Source organism: Odontesthes bonariensis, chromosome 10 (assembly GCF_027942865.1).
Source record: "Odontesthes bonariensis isolate fOdoBon6 chromosome 10, fOdoBon6.hap1, whole genome shotgun sequence".
Taxonomy (NCBI): Eukaryota; Metazoa; Chordata; class Actinopteri; order Atheriniformes; family Atherinopsidae; genus Odontesthes; species Odontesthes bonariensis.
Genome location: NC_134515.1, coordinates 30,318,045 through 30,336,686, shown reverse-complemented (window position 1 = coordinate 30,336,686; position 18,642 = coordinate 30,318,045). Strand labels below are relative to the sequence as shown.

Below are 18,642 nucleotides of genomic sequence, written 5' to 3'. Positions count from 1 at the left end.
TTTGAGTATGAGTAGTAACCTCATGATGCATACCTAGCATTTCGTCGAATCTAGTATGCATTCGGGGAAAAAGTCAGTATGAGTAGACTCAATCATATTACAGATGATATGCAGTAAAAAAAAAAAGAAAAAAGAAGCCCAAATTACAATTCTTCATTAAACAAGCAACAAGTGTCTTCTGTAATAATAGTAATATTTAGTCATTGTAACTGTAAATGAAGCCTTACAGAGTTAATTATAAGAAAGCCAGAACAGGAGAATAGCCTATTTTTTTTTTTATTTTGCCCCCAGTTCTTATACTTTGGTGATCTTGATGATATATGAGCACCTTCAGAATATGTGCAATAGTTTGTCTATACTCCTATACCGAACCAAGGGACTAACAACACCCAAGAAGAAAACAATCCTCTTATTTGCAGCTTAACCAAATATTTTTGCAAATTTTGGATGAGATTAGCAGCAGAGAAAATCATGTAACTTGTTCTAATAGGAGACATGTTCCTTTATTCGCACAATACAGTTGAACACACTGTTGTAAGTACCACTCGCAGAATGAGGTACTTATCAAAATAAATACAACTCTAACTCATGGTGCTTTCCTAACAATATCAAAAATATCTAACATAGCAATCTAACCACAATTAACAAAAACGTAACAACTATGATTGCAAACTGAACTACAACAACTTATAGTATTTTATAACACAATTAAAAGGCACTTACTGCACCACAACCTGCAGAGTAGTGATGGGTAGTTCGGCTCTTTTGACTCGGCTCCCAAAGAAGAGCCGGCTCTTTAGACTCCCGAACGGCTCTTTATTTAGGATCTTTTGTAGCCTATATTTTACCTTAACTTTGCAAAAAAAAAATCATGGTTTATGTGTTGAAAACCACTTTTACATTTGTTTATTTCAATTAAACTTTTTTATTGCACAAATTAACAATAAACTTCAAACAAATCCACAGAACAGAACCAAACTCAAGCTAACATTAATAATGTCCTCAATTAAACTTTTGTATTGCACAAATTAACATGAATTTCAAACACATCAGAACCAAACTCAAGCTAACATTAATAATGTCCTCAATTGAACTTTTTTATTGGACAAATGAACCAAAAAATTTCAAACAAATCTACAGAACAGAACCAAAACCAGAACCAAACTCCTTAATTCTCACATGAATACCGCATGCTGGTCGCCATGCTGGCCAATCATAACAAAGCTCTGTCGTAACCAGAGCTAACCAAATAGTTAACCAGGTCCGGTCCCTTTACCATGATCTTGGCTAATGCTCGCAGATGTTAGACCCAAAACCACTACTGTATTACAAATACTGTGATCTCCAGCTATAACCCGCAATTTTTTTTCTCATGCTTTGAAACCTGCAGCAATATAGTGCAGCTGATGTTTATTGTGTTATATTTGTTATCTAAATGTTCAGAACATATGATCAATGACGCTAGTCATAGCAGCTCCGCTAGCATCAATAGCTATTCTGTTGTCGGAATGCTTTCTCCCACTGACCTAGAACCTGAATCGGAATCTATCAAAGATTCTCTAGGTTCTATCTACGTCAATGCTAGCTCCAGACCAGTCTTAATGAAGAATACCCTGGACTAATAAGTTTAATACATTTTACCTTTCATTCTGCCTAGCCAAAGGGATTTAGGGAAAAGTCATAAATGATTAAACTGCTAGTCATAGATCAAACTGCTAGTCGACTCCATATTGATCGTCCAAAGCCTCTGTCTTGGACTGCTAGGCACTGCCATTGCCCTGTGCCTTGGACACTGCCATCTGGTGGATGCTCCGTGAATAGAGGGCTGTGCCGCTGTTCACATTCAAATCGGCATGCATTTGTTTGTGCATCTTGCAGCACAGTAGGAGTGTGTCATAATTACGCCATGGACACGAGAGCAAACAATGGATCCACAAATGCAGACTGCCAGACTGCACACACAAAGTCAAGCATATTTATTTTAAAATCTCGAAAATATATTTACAAATGTATGTATATTTCTATACATATATACATTTATTTGTGTGTCACATTTTTATATTTATATTAATTATATATACATTTATAAATTCGTTCATATTTATATTCATTTTTACTCACATATATCTCGATCAATTTGACCCAAAATTTCCCCCATAGAACTGAGCACTGAAAGTGAAACCTAAGCAGCGAATGGAAAAAAAACTTAGAGTCGGCTCTCACTTGATGCGAGCCGGCTCTTCTGATTCACTACAAAGAGCCGGCTCTCAGAGCCGATGCTTGTGCGCATGACCCATCACTACTACAGAGCATCATGGGAAATCTGTTGTTCATCCAGATAATACATTACAATACACTATAACAGAGTATCCCGGGTTAAGACATTACCAGTTTAGTTATTAGTGCTGAGGTGCACTTTTTCTTCACATGCATTCCAAACGTCTTCCTAAAACATAAAGTCACAGTCATGACTATACTGGGAGTATTGTCACAACTTCATTACATTCATGTGTCTGCAGGACGAGAGCACATTACACTCATTGGTGTTTTCAGGTTTATTTTTTTGTATTTCTCTGACGTGTTCATGCCTTTTCATTCTTTTTCTGAAGCTGTGTTCCACCTGAAGCACAAAATCCACGCTTTGTTGACTTCATTCATCCTGCCACTGTACTGCCCATTATGATTTTTACTACGGCGGATAGATATCACAATATCAACCAATATTATGGAGAAAGAAAAAAAAAAAAAACTAGAAGCACTGTGCAGCGTCATTTCCGGTGGAATATTCCAGTGGATTTATCCTTGGTCTTTAAAAGGACGCGCTGAAATCGCAGTTGCGAGCTTGACAGGTAACTGGCCTCACGTTTTTTTGTTTTGGGAGCCACACAGAGAGCGTGGGCACCTTTCAGACACAAGTCAGACAAAGCAGGATCAGTCAAAAAAAAGGAAAATAAAATAACGATATTAGATTCGTTTTTTTTTCACGTCTCCGTCATTTGATGTGTGTAGATTAAGACGTCTGTGGAGCTCCTTTCAGGTAAGATGAGAAACGCTTTATACATCCACAGCAACTGCATCATCACATCAGTTTAGAATAGGTTTTTACAGGCTTTCTTTTGCATTTTGTTGGATCATCACAGTTGCGACGCACTTGCGCCTCTTGCCCCGGGTCTCTTTATGAAGGCGCCGGGGTGTCAGATGCTTTTGGTTCACCCACTTTCGTGTTTTTTGGGGATGCAGTTAAACAGAGGAATGGCGGCCGTGGGAAACGCAGTTATAGAAGACTGTTGCTGAGGGGCGGCCCCGCTGAGCAAACTGCAGGGTTTAAATCAGCGACAGGCGTCCAAAGCCAGGACAATTTCATTATTTTAGATCAACAAGGGATTGTGTTATTTATCTGCGACATTTCGAGACGTTTGCCCATGATTTATAATCACGGAAGGACTGACGGTTGTGACGCATGTAGCCTACAGACCATTAACGCTCCCCGAAAGATGCCGTTTTACTTTTTGTACAACTGAGAGTAAGATTTTACTTTAGAAAAACAAACATACAACTAACAACAGTAGGCTGCTGGTTGATGTTTTGGTACATGACTGCAAAAAAAACCCACGATGATTTATTTTGGGAGTATTACGTTGATCGTCTTTTTTTTTGTGAGTTTTCAGACACTTGGGATGTACTTATTACGGCATATCATACGTTTTATGCATACATTATTGTGTAATGACAACCTTTTTCCCTATTTTAGCTGTTGTATTGAAAACCAGAGGCAATCATGATCCTCCTGACTCCCTCCTCTGGTATGTACCCCCTTTCTAAAGCTCATCTCCTTATCGGGATTACAGTACACCTGGGCATGGGTGCCAGGGATTATGTCTGAGAGATTCTTTGACATTGAATTAAAATTTAGGTTACGCCATATTAGCCATATGCTACACTTGTAAGTGTGGTATATAGTTCATACAGTGCAATATTGATATGTACTGTAAGTGTTAAAGCTGTAAGGTGGGTTCAAATTAACCCCATCACTTTGCGTGCAAGACAGTTCAGTGTTCATTAATCCCTTAATGACATTATAGGATGTTTTAGACTGAACCTTCTCTGACTGCTGTTCATGTAATGCACTTATGTACAATTCCAAATTTTAGAAATGTCTGTGTAAAAGGTTTTGATTATTTCGATAAATTTATCTCTGATTGCCCCTCTCGTGAACTGTGAGTTGAATTTTCCTTGTTTTTCGTTTAGTCTTTTTAGCTGTCACCTGGAAACATTGCAGGGTATTACATAACAAGGGCCTTCCCATCATGCTTTGCACTCGTTAGGCAGCAATCCTGAAATAGAGACCTGCTTGAAATTGACAGTGTGTCTGGCTCTGGCTTTATCCCCTTTTATTAGTAACCAAGGCAGTGTATTAAGTGGTCAGAGTGAAACCCTGCAGACTTTTAGGTAGCTGTGTGGCTCTCTAACTGTATTTACTCTGACTAAAATGATTAAACTTGATTATTCAAATCATGGCAGTTACATGGTTTTGAGATCAAATGCAGCATGTTACCTGCAATAACTGTTGTTTTGTGTTTTCCTATGAAAAGTTATCAGACAGTAATTCAAATGCCAGGTGGTAACTTTTGTTAAAAAGCATGCTGTCAAGTAAAAGTGCAAGTTGTTGTTGGCTTTCTGTTTTGTCTCATACGCTGTTTTCTTTCAGATGAAGAGTCTCTTGAACTCGCCTGGCTTTGGAGTCACAGGAAGTTCAGGGTGAAAATCTCGTGAGGGGTTGCTACTGCAACATTTAGAAATCTAAAAATTTGGCAGGTCATTATCTGTGAATATTGTCTTGGACAGCACCATGACTTGAGAGAAAATGATAAGCAAGAGAGGAGGCTGATGAAAAAAAACAAAGGTTTCTTGTTTATCTTAATTGGGAACAAAAAAAAACAAACATTAGATTTGTGGGGACAGTTTTTGGCCAGAGTGGAGCATCATCAGCAGGTTTCTGAGGATTATAGAGAATGTACCTTTTTTCTCTATCATTCATACCACACACAAAGTCTGTCCTCACTATAACAAAACATCACATTATGATGCAAACTTTTTACTATAAAGCTAAGATTCAGTGCAGTGAAAAGTATAAAACTCCCCCTGATTTCATCCTTTTTTGTGTCTGTCTCATACTAAATTATTTAACAGAAAATAAAGGCAATACCAATAAACACATACGTTTTAAAATTCTGTATTAATTTGAGCAAAAAAGCTTTTGTTTTAGCATGAACTATCTAATAAAATGAATAAAAAAAACTTCCTGATCGTGTCGGAGCAGAAGCTGACACACAGTCACTGTTCATTTAAAAAATCATTTAGATTTGCATGCAGTGTGAAGTAGCAGGTACTTTTTCAAAATCTGAAGAAACTATTGAAGAGATTAGAAAGAAGGCAGGAATGGTTGGTATCAATGGGCTAGCAGGGCTAACAAATCTAACAGGGCTGGTGAAACCTAGCGCAGCAACAGCTCCATCTCATATTTACAACCCAAACATAGTGGCATAAGCTTGCATTTATCCCTGGGTTTTTTTGTTTGTTTTTTGTGGTATTCCCCTATCCTTTGCTGCTCATTTTGGCTAAATTTGTCCACCCCAAAAGGTCAAAGTGACATATATGAAGTGATACTTAAGCTAATGTCTGTGGAAGGAGACATGTAGCATAGCATGTAGTGTTAGCATGAATGAAGTGAATTCTTTACTTCTCCATTAATTTTTTATACCTTCGGAGTAAAAACTCAAATTGAAGAGATTTTAGACATGTCAACCAAACAATATTAAAGAAAAAAAAAACACAAAAAGATAGACAACAAAATCCTGGCTTTAATGTTACTTGTTCTCGACAAAAGGACTTGCTAACGGCTACGTCGCCTTAAGGCCTCAGTATGCTTCTCCATCGCTATCCGTCAATCCGTCTCCGTAGTCACGCTGAGGCTCTCCGTCCTTTCGAAGTTCTCCGTCGGGCTGTCGGATACGCAAAGCAATTCACCTCCCTTTCAGTAGCCTCCGTAGACGGCCATAAATCAGGTTTTAGGTCTAGCTGATGAGCCTGCAGAAGTTGAAATTTCAATAGGTGTGTTCTCACCATTATAGTCTGATATAGTACTTAGAATATTGTTCTAGGACTTTTAAGTGTATTGTGTTACCCTTTCTTTGTTTGTTTGTTAGTGTGCTTCAATGGACACACTTGGGAATTATCGTTACCTTTCAGGATGCAACAATAATAATAATAATAATAATAATAGATCAGTTTTATATAGTGCTAATACTCAAAGCCGCTTCCAGTGAATACCAGTGAATGAAACAACAGCAAATTCCTAACGACATAATTTATTTACAAATAATTGCACAAAGTATTTTTACATGACACAACCTTCAGCCGTGAGCCTGTTTTCGAGTTGGTCCATCCGGTTTGTCGTTCTCCGCAAATGACACCTGTAGTCATGTTGGTAATACCATAAATATGTCAGGTAGAGTGAACTTTGCCTGTCAGTTTGATAAAGGCAACCACATCGCTAAACATAGACACAATAAATGAACTGTATTAGATTTTGTGGGCGCAAACAATGAATGTTCCGCTTCACTCAATAGGGTAGTTTTTTTCTGGACTTACCAAATTCCCTTCTCTAGACATTACTATGACTCAAGCTGACATATAATAATCACATTCTTCAGATTTACAAAGCCCTGCATGTTCACTTAGAGAAAAATATCTAAAACAGAAATTTAAATTTATATAGTGAACTTTCCTAGAAGTAGGCAGCAACCAAAAGTCCACAAAAAGTGACTCATCCAGGGAATCATGAAAAATCAGAAGAAATCAGTCAAGAAACATCAGGCCTCTCTTAACTGACCCTGCTTGATAATGCTAATAAGGAAAAACATTGAGGCTCGACTGAATTTCACGACAGCATGCCAACTTCTGTATGTTTTGAAGGATCATTGCATGTAGTAAGGACTTGAAAGTGGAACTTTTTGGAAGACAAACTGCCCTTACAGATAAAGAACAACATATCTTCAGTCAAGCACGGGGGTGGCAGTGTAACGTTGTAGGGATCCTTTGCCTGCCATGATTGAAGAAGACATTACTCAAATTATTGTTAGTCTAACTTAAAAAGTTTAGATTTACAGAGTTTTAAAATACACATAAACATTAAAGTCAGACTGAAAACTCCTGCATGTATATAGATTCACGGATACTCAAACTAGCCTTCAAAGAAACAGAAGAAGCTGGTAACAACAGAGAGTAATCCCAAGAGATATTTTGCATTCCAGGTCTATAAATACAGCATACAATCGGTATGCAATGCACAGAGCTGTAAAACTGTCCAATTTGGTGTTAAGCATCCATTGCCAAAGGGGGCATAATGCCACCTGCCGTAGTGGAGTCGAACATACTTCAATCAATAACCCAATTCACCTCCCGTATTTGTGTACTGGGACAAAGGCAGTAGCCTAATAAATGGCCATAATTGGGCATCTACTGTGGACCTACTTATAGTGAGTTGAAAATCAAGTGCAGCTGAGTTGTTCAACAAGACAATGATCCCACATGATTCAAAGGACACCTCGGAATCCATTTTGCCACTCTAGAATAATAACAAAGTGTAGACTTAGTTGCAGTTATTACTGCTAATGGTGGAACAAATTGCTATTACGGTCAGGGTGGTAAGTTATTCGATCAACAAAATTACAATTTAAAACTTGTATTTTAAGTCTAACCATTAATGAGAGACCCAAAAAACCAAGAAATCAGGAGGAGGCCAATCGTTCTTTTCATAGCAATTTGCAAAATTTTTTCTTTGACAACATAATCCCCTGAAGTTTAGTATTTAGGAGTAAAGTGTATCTTATAAAAACATGGAAATATTTTAAGGTTGTAGATGAATCTCAATGCCACTATCTCCATTAAAGCCCAGGCTGAAGTGGCATTATTAATAGCTGAATTAACGGTCAGTAAGCTATGTGAGAGCTGCTGCCATGTCCTTGTGTTAGGTCAGCGTTAACAGGCTAATCGAACTGATGTGTGGTATGTGTCAATGCAGTAGGTCCAAATCATTGTCACTGTAGCCAGTAGGCTATGTGGTAGTTCCCTAAATGTTTGTCCCCCACACCAGTATTTGTGTTTATTTGACCCCCGATAAGTTCATATTTAAATGCTAACACTTCACATGCATCCTGTTCAGATACTGTGTACTTATGCTGTTTCCCTTTCTAAATGTTAGCTATTCATATTGAAGTTTACTGCATGTCACTGTAACAATGTTTTGCATCACTTAAAATATGTGTAACATAACAGATATCTCGTAGTTAATGAGGCACTGGTTTCTGTTGCATGCTACAGGCAGCGCACATCTGACGGAATGAATGTACTGTAACAAATGCATTTTTGTGATCTATTAATGGATGAATGTATCGTAAGGTTGGTCTCCGTCCAATAAACATACGTCTTGGTAAGTGATATTTTATTTTACATAAGACGAGGAATCCATTTGGAGTAATACTTGGCTTTACATAGAGTAAAAGAACACACAATACAGCATGTGATGATGCAATATACTGAAGTATGCGTCCCCAATATATGGTGTACAATATTATTTTGCTGCATCATGGCTGGTATTCTAAAGCTTTAAGATTGCTTCACTCCCACTGAAGTTTGACTCAGATTGAGATATAATAAGTAAATATCCCATTCAGACACAAATATCAGAAGGTCATCTGGTTATCCGATCACAGTAGAGGTTGTAGTCCTAACACAGACAACTACTGACTACTGCTGTTGTTTGGTCTCAGGTTTCTTCCAGTGCACCAACAAGCTCTTTCTGAACGATCAGACCACGGGACTTCAGATTAAAGAGTTTGCTCGAAAAAATGCAGCAAATGCTCTGTCAATGGCCAACATGGTCATGGGCATGGCCTCCATTCTCAGCAGTCTTAGCGGGTGAGTGAATACGCTGTTAATGGAGTTTACTATCTGAAATGTGTGCCAGACTCTGCTGCAGGATGAGTAAAATCTATGGGTCTGATGTCATGGAACCTGCGCATCGGAGCGCTAACCCTGGGGGGGCAAAAGCGCAACACAGTGCAAGGCAAAACAATGATTCACAAAAGACACGTCAGAAACCAAAGCAAGAATTAACCTTGTGTTAAAGAGAACAGAAATGACACACTTCCAAAAACTCACATTAGAAAACTTGCACACAGAAGTTCTTTGCTATGTTCTGCCCTCCAGGGTCACCAGAATGAATACACACTGATGGAAGTGTTGTTTATACCAGTGGTACTAAGTGTAATAAAGCCCCAGAAATTCAAACGGACTGTATTTTTTTAAAGCTAATTTACTGACTGTTGGTTTCTGCCCTTTTCTACTGGCGAGACCTTGCACATATTTTACCCTTCCAAAAGGGTTGCTGTCATCAAATAGCTCAACCTAACACTCACTTGTTTTGTTCAGGCACCATCACGCTGCATGTTGGCTGGTTCTGATTGGCTACCTGCTAGATTTGGCAGATGGAGCAGTTGCCAGGCAACTCAATGCCTGCTCTGCACTGGGTAAGTGGAGTGTTGTGGCCCATAGCTTTTACCAAAGATAAACTTCAGCTTGGTTGTTGGCAGGGTTTCCCGCACAGTCTTTTGTGTGGACTTTCTAATCTGGCCACACGAAATCATTAACAAAGGGAGTCAGTAGAAAGACTCCCTGCTGTTGAATAACTCTGGTTAGTCTTACAGAGCTTCTAAGAGAAGAATCTTGCATATTTTATATAATGTAATTTGAGCTTCAGCCAATCAGAGGCTTTTAAAAAAAAGATCCATTTATATTTTTCTTAAACTTTTACTGTAGCTTGCTACCCCATTAAAAGCATGCATTGCGGTTAAACTACATTTTAAAGACAACTCTGTTTACAGATCTAGTATTGCAAACAACATTAATATTAAGTTAAAATTTTTCTAAACTTTTGCCCGCAAAGCACTTTAAATAACCTTTGCGTATGGTAAGGTGCTGCATAAATAAACTTTTTCTTAGTTCACATTTTCTCAGAAGCCCAAAATAGCTCCAGGTGCTTCACTGTTGGCTGCATGGGGCTTTGTGTCTCCACATGCTTTTTTTCTGCTTGACTTTGCAGGTGGACGTTGGTGTGCCTCCCGTGTATTTTTGTCAAATGAACAATCACTTTCTGATTAAGCAGCCGAATTCCACGGGATCCCGCTCCAATTGTCTTTTTTATCCTGTTGCTTTGGGTTCTCTGCATATCTGAAATTGCTTAAATTGTTGACCCTGAGCTGCGGAATTCCACCTCGTTCATTTGAGCCGCGACCTGAATCACCTCATCCTCCTCTGCTGAAAAACATGCTCTGTGCTCCTGAGGGATAAAGAGACAAGGCAGCAGAGAATGTTGTTTATAGAAAGGCTGCCTGTTGGGCTGACACTGAACGTTCCACTTGGATTTATTTTGTTTTGTTTTGTTTTGTTTTGTCATGTGCGACGTGCCAGTAATGCTGGCCGTGACCATGCTGGAGAAATAAAAGTAAACAGTATAATTAATGTAACAGCACAATAATAAGTCTTTTTCTACTCGCAATGTCATGGACTTTAATTTTCAACATGCCTGCTGAGGCCTGTAGAGTCTCAGATGTAGCTTTTGGCTTTTTTTTTCCAAGTTATCCATTTGTAATTAGCATTACATTGTCTGACCTTAAGGTTAACTTCCGTAGATGTCCACTCCTGGAAAGTTTGGGATGTTTGGCAACTTCTTTTTTTTTTTTTTTAATGTTTTCCACTTGTGGTTAATGTTTAGCTCAGGCATCAGCAGTTCTAATAATTCATACATTGTTTTTCACATTAAGGTGCCAAGCTAGATGATTTTGCTGACTTCACAACCTTTGGGATCGCCACGTCACTGTTGCTGAGAACGTCTGACCTGCTAGACAACATCCTCTGCATGTGTTATGTCCTGTCCGTGTTCGTCCGTCTTTGTTTCTTCTCAAGCGGTGAGATAGCTTATGCTGTTCTTGGTAATACGGTCTGTCATGTCACTCCTACTTTACTAATAAAGGGGTTGATGTGGCTGTTTTTCCAACAGGTATTCCATTCATGTACCGCGGCCTGCCTTGCATATACTCATCAGCCATCCTGGCCAGCGCCTCTCTGCTGTCAGGGGGAAACATGGCTGTTCTCCGGGTCATCGCAGTTGCCATGATCCTCTTCATGATCAGTCAGAACTTCTACCCCCATGACAGAGTGCTAGAGTCCCAAGCTTGGAAGAAAGTAGTCTATGCCGGAGGTAAAGTCATGTTTAAGGATCCAGTCTAATCGTAATCTTGTCTCTTGAACAGCAGAATTGGGGATTTTATGATCCTTTAAAAAATAATTTTGATGCTATTCAAGTAAACTTCTGCGCAGGTTTGTTCTGACAATTGGTTTGTTCAACTTTTTTCTTTTGAAGGAATTGCCATGGTGTTCTGCTCTTCCTTCCCCCCTGCATGTGTGTACTACCTGCTGTGGTCCATCTCCTACATTTTGTTCCCGACGTCCCTTTGGAGCAGTAAAGTGTAAAAGGGGTGCTGGCGTTGTCCAAGTCTCCGGGTAGGTTTACCTCCGGCCCATCCGAGTGAACCGAGGCTTCCAGACTGCTGCTGCTCCCTCCGGCCATGGAGCATCCAAGCAAAAAATGCTCATGCATCACAGGGCAACATTTGCTCTATTTACTCTTTATTTTGATGTGACGCCTGACTGAGGAGAGTTAGGATGAGGGATAGGGAGAGCATTTTACTGTTAGTGGTGAGGGTTAACCTTCATGCTATTGTCTGTCTTTGTTGTATTAAAACAGATACCTGTGCACATTGTGGCATTTTGTTGAAAAAAACCCTGAATTTTCATCAGGTTTACCTCTCCTTTCTTCAGTATTAATCCAACATTTCATCAGTGTTTATTGCACGTGGTACCAGTTGATGTCACCTTGTCACATATGATATAAAAAGTTTTTTTTTTTTTTAAATTCACTCCTCGTATGTGGCTAACTCGCAAATCAAACTGAAATTGAAGGAGTTTGAATGTAGGTGAAGCCTTTCAATTTTGACCCAACAACATGATATCGCAGCAGCATTTTCGAGAGAAGAAATTCCATGTCCTCACAGATTTATATGTAACACAGTAATGGACAGTCAAATTAAGACCCGTTTTGACTTGACTAACATCTGTTAGTGTTTGTATCAGGATTGCGATAATTTCCCTTACATGGAGCTAAGGCCAGGATTTCTTCTAAAACTACTTGTTTCGTTATAAAGGGATCATAGATCCAGTCACTGAGGGAACCCTTTCATAAACTGGTTCTGTCATTCATCTAGTTTGATTTGCTGTTTGAATGTATGTTGTAAATAGGTTGAATTGAAAAGTCAAGAGACCACAACCCTTGCTTTTATAAACTAGGGACTCTTGTTTAGTTTTTGAGATTTTCTGCTTTCACTCAGTTGTGACTTTCACTTTTGTGAAATGATGTGTAAGATTTCCATATATCTTTATTTCCTCTATGTGAGATTTTATTAGGTCACTGTATTTGTTTGTCTCTGTTTTAAGAGGCATTATGATTGAAAGAGTAAGTAAATCCACAGTGGATCATCGTCGCGTCTCATACTTTTCAACGGACCACATCTGGTCAGTGATATTCGCTGGTGTTTTTTTTTCTGTCATTTGTCAGAACCTTTGCAGCGACACCTGAAATCAGTGTGGAGACACAACATGAGTGGTCCATGAATAAACCCTTCACTGGCAGTTTTTGGCTGTTTTGTGTGGTTCTGTGTGAATTTATCCTTGGAAGAGGCCAAACACAGTGGCTATTAAACCCTGTCATCCTGCCATCTAGTGGGTAAAAGTGTCACCTTGCTGCATGTCCTTCCTCAACTTTTAGGTGACGTGCCATTTGCACTACAGCTAATTCTGGCTGTGATCACATGGAGAGTGCTGCAGGAAATTAAAACATGGCAGGTATTATGTAAGAGGGACATTGCTTGTTTTTGTAGAGCAGTCGTTTGTAGCAAAGACCCATTTCTGGCATCACTTACTGAGTTTTGCAGTGGGTATTTGAGCTTCCGCACTGTGAGTGACGAATGGAAAGATTACCGTATATAGTTTTCTCATATCTCATATTTTTCATTCTGATTCTGCCATTTGAAAATCATCGTCCTTGAACTGGCATGGACCTGTAATTTGGATGATTTAATCCTTCTTTAAGCCATAATTTATAGTTTAAGCAGTTTGGGTTATCAACTGTGAATGAACTTGCCTTACAGAGCTCAACAGCATTTCATTCATCAAAACCTTTGTTTGAGAGAGAAAAAAAAAACTATTGTCATGTCTTCTGATTTAATATTTAAGCGCTCTGTGGTTCATGACATGGTTTTTGATAACCGGCGCTGTATAGAAAGTCTGCACTGGAGACAGATCTACTCTCGTATATTCAGTAGTGCATTCAGCTTTCCCTTGTGGGTGTTTTGGTTTCCAAACTGTAAAGTCACAGTAATGTATGCATGCCAAGAGCATCACAGATACAAAAACTGTACTTTGCCCTGTGATAAAACATGGAAAATATAGCAGAATAAGATCTGTACTTTTGAGTCTGTACATTTTGACAATAAAGAGATGAGAATGAAATGACTTGGTTTTAGCACCGTTAATGCATCATATCAATATTTTAATGTAAATCCGATGAATTTCACATATTTGATGGCTACAGATGGGCCAACAGCCCACACTGAGGTTCATCTGGTGGAACACCACGTAAAGCTGATGGATATTACAGATTAGATGATATAATTCTCCCTTCATATAGATTTACAAGTTGATGACACAATTGTCTACAGATCTACGAGAGAAATCCGGCCTTTCTGTTGTACTCAGGTATGTCTATGATCTCAGGAACACGGATAGGTTTGGTGGCAGCGAGGTGCAGTGATGAATCCAACAGCTTCATGATGGCTGAAAATGCCGGTCGGTCTTTGAAACTCCACATCCAGCAGTACTTCATCAGATCATACCTACATGCACATCAAAGACATTCAAAACTCAACTGTGTAAAAAGCCATAGGCGCACAAATACTACCTCTGACAAAAAATGGTGGAATCATCACCCTTCGAGGATGCTCATCCAGCTGTTTCATTGAATGAAACAATGCAAAACAAGTCAGAGATTTGTTTTTTTTTGCTTGTGTGCTTTCATGTTGAGTTTTCCAAAAAGATCATTACTGAATTTTTACCTGAAACCATTTTCACATTTCAAAGGGAAATTTTAAAAGTACTTTTTCCAAACTCCATTTGCAGATAAGTTTTTTGTTTCCTGTCTTAAAAGACACATAAATTTGCCATTCGTTCGTGCGTTTGAAACTTTATTTTACCAACACAAAGTTCACCAAAGTTCACCAAAGTTAGTCCGTGGAGACACTGCTCAAGAAAAGCTTCAAAGGATGAACAAAGATGTAAGTCTTTCTTCGAAAATAATTCAAATAGACTTTGACTTTGACTGTAGCATATATATCGAGTTGGGTGACATTGTGTTTATATGCTGTTGGGGGATCGCTTGCCATGAAGAGCACTTCAATCAGGACAGAAGTGTTTAAATAGAAAATGAAGTTGTATCTTTGTATCGCTTTTTAAAGGTTTCTTTAAGAGAGAAAATACCCAAGGAAAAATACTCTCATCAGCATAACAAGTCTATCAGAACAACTCACTAGCCAGTCTACGGCTCAAGTTTTTCCTACAGTTCTATGAACACCATTCACACGTCATGTAGACCTGGCTCTTGGTTGAATGTGAATCATACTCACAAAGGTGCTCCACAGTTCTCTGGCTTTTTCATTCGATAAGATGCCTGCAGTTTTGGAAGCACTGACAGAGGCTCCAGCTCAGGATATGGGGGAGACCCTGAGGTGTTTTTCGAAAGAAAAAACAAAAGGGATCTTTGAATATATGAATGTGCCTTTATTGGAAACATACAGTAACGCTACTGATGGTCTGTTTGCAGAAATCAGGGTAATATGAAATGTGTGAATCTGAGAAGGTACCATAACAATGTGGCTAAATACAGATTTGTTTTTACTGATTTAGAGATAGATGATAAGAGATGCTTCTTTACCTAAAGTTATCAGTTCACACAGAAAGATTCCATAAGACCACCTGGGGGAAAAAATGACATTTCAAACAATTTCAAATTTATGATCATATATTTTCTTTAGTCAGATATAATTAACAAACATTATTAACAAGATTTAAAAAGTTCTGGAAAAAAAAAACACCACATTGTATGAGTTTATGTTTGACTTTCTTAGCCATGACTCTGCCCTTACACGTCGCTCCTGTCGATACTGAGCTGCATCATAATCCTCTCTGGAGCCTGCCATTTGAGAGGCACCTCAGCTGCCCTCTGCTTAACTGCTGAATTTGTTTTTCGTCCTTCAAATACCACACCCAGTCCAGTTACTCGCGCTGAGAGGCCTGGGCCCATTAAAATGTTCCTGGCAGCAACATCGCCATGCACCAGCCTGTGCTCTGACATCAGGTAATCCTGGGGGCGAAGCCAAATATAGCCAAACATTTCAGTCATTGAATCAGCAGGGATTCAAAATTTATGATTAACAGTTTTTTTTTGTTCTTCCTAGTACCATAGGAGAGAAATAGAGAATGCATTAGTCTTTTTTGCTAGCTCTTTGCATGGAATAATTGATTTTTAAAAAAAGTTACTCACCAGACCAGCAGCAACCTGCTTTGCCACCAGAAACACTGACATCTCAGAGAAGTTCTGCAGCTGATCTGCAGCACTTGGACTCTTCTAAAGTTAAAGATAGAAGCCTGTCAATCCGCTAAATCTGGAAATTGAAGATTGAGTCATCAAATAGAAGGTGTCGATCAAAGCTGTGGACAACTCACATTCCTGAGTGACCAGAGGTAGTGGAGCAGGTTCCCTGGGTTGTAGGCATCTAAAATCAGGTGCATGGGCAAACGCTTTGTTTGACAGAACAACATCTGCACCACATTCTGGTGTTTACACACTGTGGCATGGAAGAGAAGCCACTCCACAAACTCTTCAGTTTCATGCTGGTTGGAGCCATCTACATATCACATACAAATAATAAAGAAAGCTGGTAGTCAGATTACAAATTATGAGTGGTTATAGTGACACACTCACCTTGAAGAGACTTCACCACCACAAAAGAGGAGGCTCCGTCTTTCTGCCTGAGCAGACCTTTACAAATAGGGCCATAGCGGCCAGGTTGCCAAAATTCTTGTCCCTCAAGAGTACACTCTTCAGGGATTTCCCAGGGATGCAGAGCAGCCTTTGGAGCGCTTACAGAAGCTGAACCCTCAGATGCTCTCTGCTGGCCTGTTAAAAACACAAGAGGAGATATGGATATTTATTAATTCGATAAATAAGTATCATTGCTTTCTGCTTCTTTTTTGCAACTCCAAATCAAAATGATATTTCACTGCAGATACAGTAAACCCAAGAAATTCCATGTTTTTTTTCTTGTCATCTTTATTTAATTTGTTAATTTGTTACATCTATTTTGTCTCATTCCAGGCTTCCAACACATTCCAAAAAAAGTTGGGACAGTAAAGCTTTTACTTCTTTGTAACATTGCCATTCCGCCTCAAAACACCTAAAAGGCGTTCTGGTGCATTTTGGGTCTTATTTTGTCCAATATTTCCAGCAAACATGTCTTAAGGTGTTCAGCAATATAGGATCATTCTCTTTGCACATCTTTATGTTAAAATGTCCACACTCTCTGTATTTAGGACAGGTCAGGACTGTCAAATACCTCTACCTGTCTTTTTCCTCAGTCATGTGTGCACAATGTGGTTTTGCATTGTCTTGTTTAAAGATGCATGTATGTCCTTCGAAAAAATGTTGTCTTGAAGGCAGCGTATGCTGCCATCACAGCAGTGTAAATTAACTATCCCAAGTTATTGATACTACTCCATAACCAAAGAGAGAAAGCTTTTGGACTTAGGGATGTTCCTTTTCGTCTTTGGCCTGGAGCACACACCGCCCATTTCTTTCAAAAAGGATCTGGAACACTGATTTATCTGACTACAACACACATTTCCACTGAGCGATGGTCAATCCCAGATACCTCCAAGCCCAGAGAAGCCAACACCGCCTCTGGACAAAGTGAACATAAGGCCTCTATTTTGCACAGTAAAGCTTTAAGGGGTATTTTTGAATGTCTCTGTATTGCAGTGTATTGCAATAACTCATTGCCAGTGTGGTTTTAGCAACTACTGATGAATGAGGATTCCTCGTGGAGCACCATCTGAGGGATCAGTAATCAAAGTCCTTGTACTTTATGCACTGAAATTCCTCCAGATGGGTTTAATGCTATGCACTGTAGAGGGGGATATATTCAAATCCCTTCCAATCTGTCTTTAATGAACATTGTTTTTAATTTTTTTCAATAATTTTCTCACACATTTGCGGACGAAATGGAGATCCTTTAGCCATCTTTGCTCTTAAAAGACTCAGACTTTCTTGGACTTTGCTTTGGTACCAAATCATAATTACAATCAACTGTTGACATCAACTGTTTGAAATAACTTTTTTTTACCTTATTACTGGCACTTTGAAAGCACCTGTTCCCAATGTATGTCATGAGTTGCAGAGCTGAAATTTAAAAAATTGATCCATTTCAACAAATGAAATGACGACGATGATGACAAAACATAAAATATCTTGGGTTTATACCATCTGCAAAGAAACAAGAGTCAAAAATAAATCAAAGACTCAAAGCTTATTTATTCACATTTTCCATACCGTCCCAAATATTCTTTTTATTTGGGGTTGTAAAGCAACTTGGGATTTGTTTCATTTTCTGTTCATTAAATAGAATACTGGTTTACTGCAGGTCATACCATTTGTAAAATGAGCTGAGGTCCTCTGTCCTCTTTGATTATTCTTATGCAGACTACAGAAAATCAGAGCCACCACTAAAACTGTGCTCAGAGCCAGAAGAGAGGGAATGACGATGACAGGAAGTTGAGCAAATGACTCCTCAACTGCAAAAGTGGTGAAAGACGCAAGTTCAGAATGTTTTAAAGTACTTGGAAAGTAGGACAGGCAAGGATTGTGTCAACATAACTGCCAGTTTCTATTTCATTGCTTTATTTAACACGGAACAAACAGGTACTGTAAGCATTGGCACATGCACAAAAGGAATGTAACATATGTCATGAGTCCAGTGGCAACTTACAGCACTCACTGAGTGAGGTAGTATTGCTGCATTTTGTGTCCACATCCATGGGGAGCAGCAGGCATTCCTCATATATGGAAGAAACTGCAAATCATATCAGCAGAAGAAATCCAAAAAGCGGCCAACACAGATGTCTCAGATATATATCCCAAGCTAATTATGAAGTATTTTAAACTTGAAGAAAAAAAAAAAAAAGAGTCCACTTCCAAAAAGTTACTTTACAGATGTCCCATCTAACATCAGAGATGCAACATGTGTGAGAAAACACACACTGACAACCTTGTAATGTAAAGATTAACAAAACGACTGTTATCAGCTGCTTTCAGAGAATGAGCTCAGTTTTGTCTGTCTGCCTGTGAGGGCACTGACT

The 18,642-nt window shown here is 38.9% G+C and overlaps 2 protein-coding genes across 8 annotated transcripts; one reads left to right on the top strand and one right to left on the bottom strand.

Moving 5' to 3' along the window:
- Positions 1–2,817: 2,817 nt before the first annotated feature.
- Positions 2,818–13,686, top strand: tmem269 (transmembrane protein 269). Of its 7 annotated transcripts, XM_075475229.1 has the most exons (8): positions 2,820–3,037; positions 3,752–3,803; positions 4,709–4,815; positions 8,832–8,979; positions 9,493–9,590; positions 10,884–11,027; positions 11,120–11,320; positions 11,483–13,686. In XM_075475229.1, the coding sequence occupies exons 4-8, from the start codon at positions 8,930–8,932 to the stop codon at positions 11,590–11,592; spliced, it is 603 nt and encodes a 200-aa protein (XP_075331344.1). In that variant the 5' UTR covers positions 2,820–3,037; positions 3,752–3,803; positions 4,709–4,815; positions 8,832–8,929; the 3' UTR covers positions 11,593–13,686. The 7 variants fall into 7 exon arrangements, with proteins under 7 accessions (XP_075331337.1, XP_075331344.1, XP_075331341.1 ...); XM_075475222.1 differs by lacking the exon at positions 4,709–4,815 and having other exon boundaries at positions 2,818–3,037; XM_075475226.1 differs by having other exon boundaries at positions 3,752–4,815.
- A 19-nt stretch (positions 13,687–13,705) lies between these two features.
- LOC142389956 (tyrosine-protein kinase STYK1) lies at positions 13,706–18,337 on the bottom strand. The gene is given in 10 exon segments (XM_075475221.1): positions 13,706–14,069; positions 14,856–14,952; positions 15,164–15,204; positions 15,375–15,592; positions 15,773–15,856; positions 15,955–16,136; positions 16,214–16,408; positions 17,935–18,078; positions 18,273–18,309; positions 18,311–18,337. Coding segments are annotated over 10 exon segments (1,197 nt in total). The 3' UTR covers positions 13,706–13,897.
- Positions 18,338–18,642: the final 305 nt, after the last annotated feature.

Coding starts and splice junctions, on each gene's coding strand:
- tmem269 (XM_075475222.1), top strand. CDS start 3,779: ATGATCCTCCTGACTCCCTCCTCTG. Junction 9,591..10,883: donor CAATGCCTGCTCTGCACTGG/GTAAGTGGAGTG, acceptor TTTCACATTAAG/GTGCCAAGCTAGATGATTTT. Junction 11,321..11,482: donor GAAAGTAGTCTATGCCGGAG/GTAAAGTCATGT, acceptor TTTCTTTTGAAG/GAATTGCCATGGTGTTCTGC.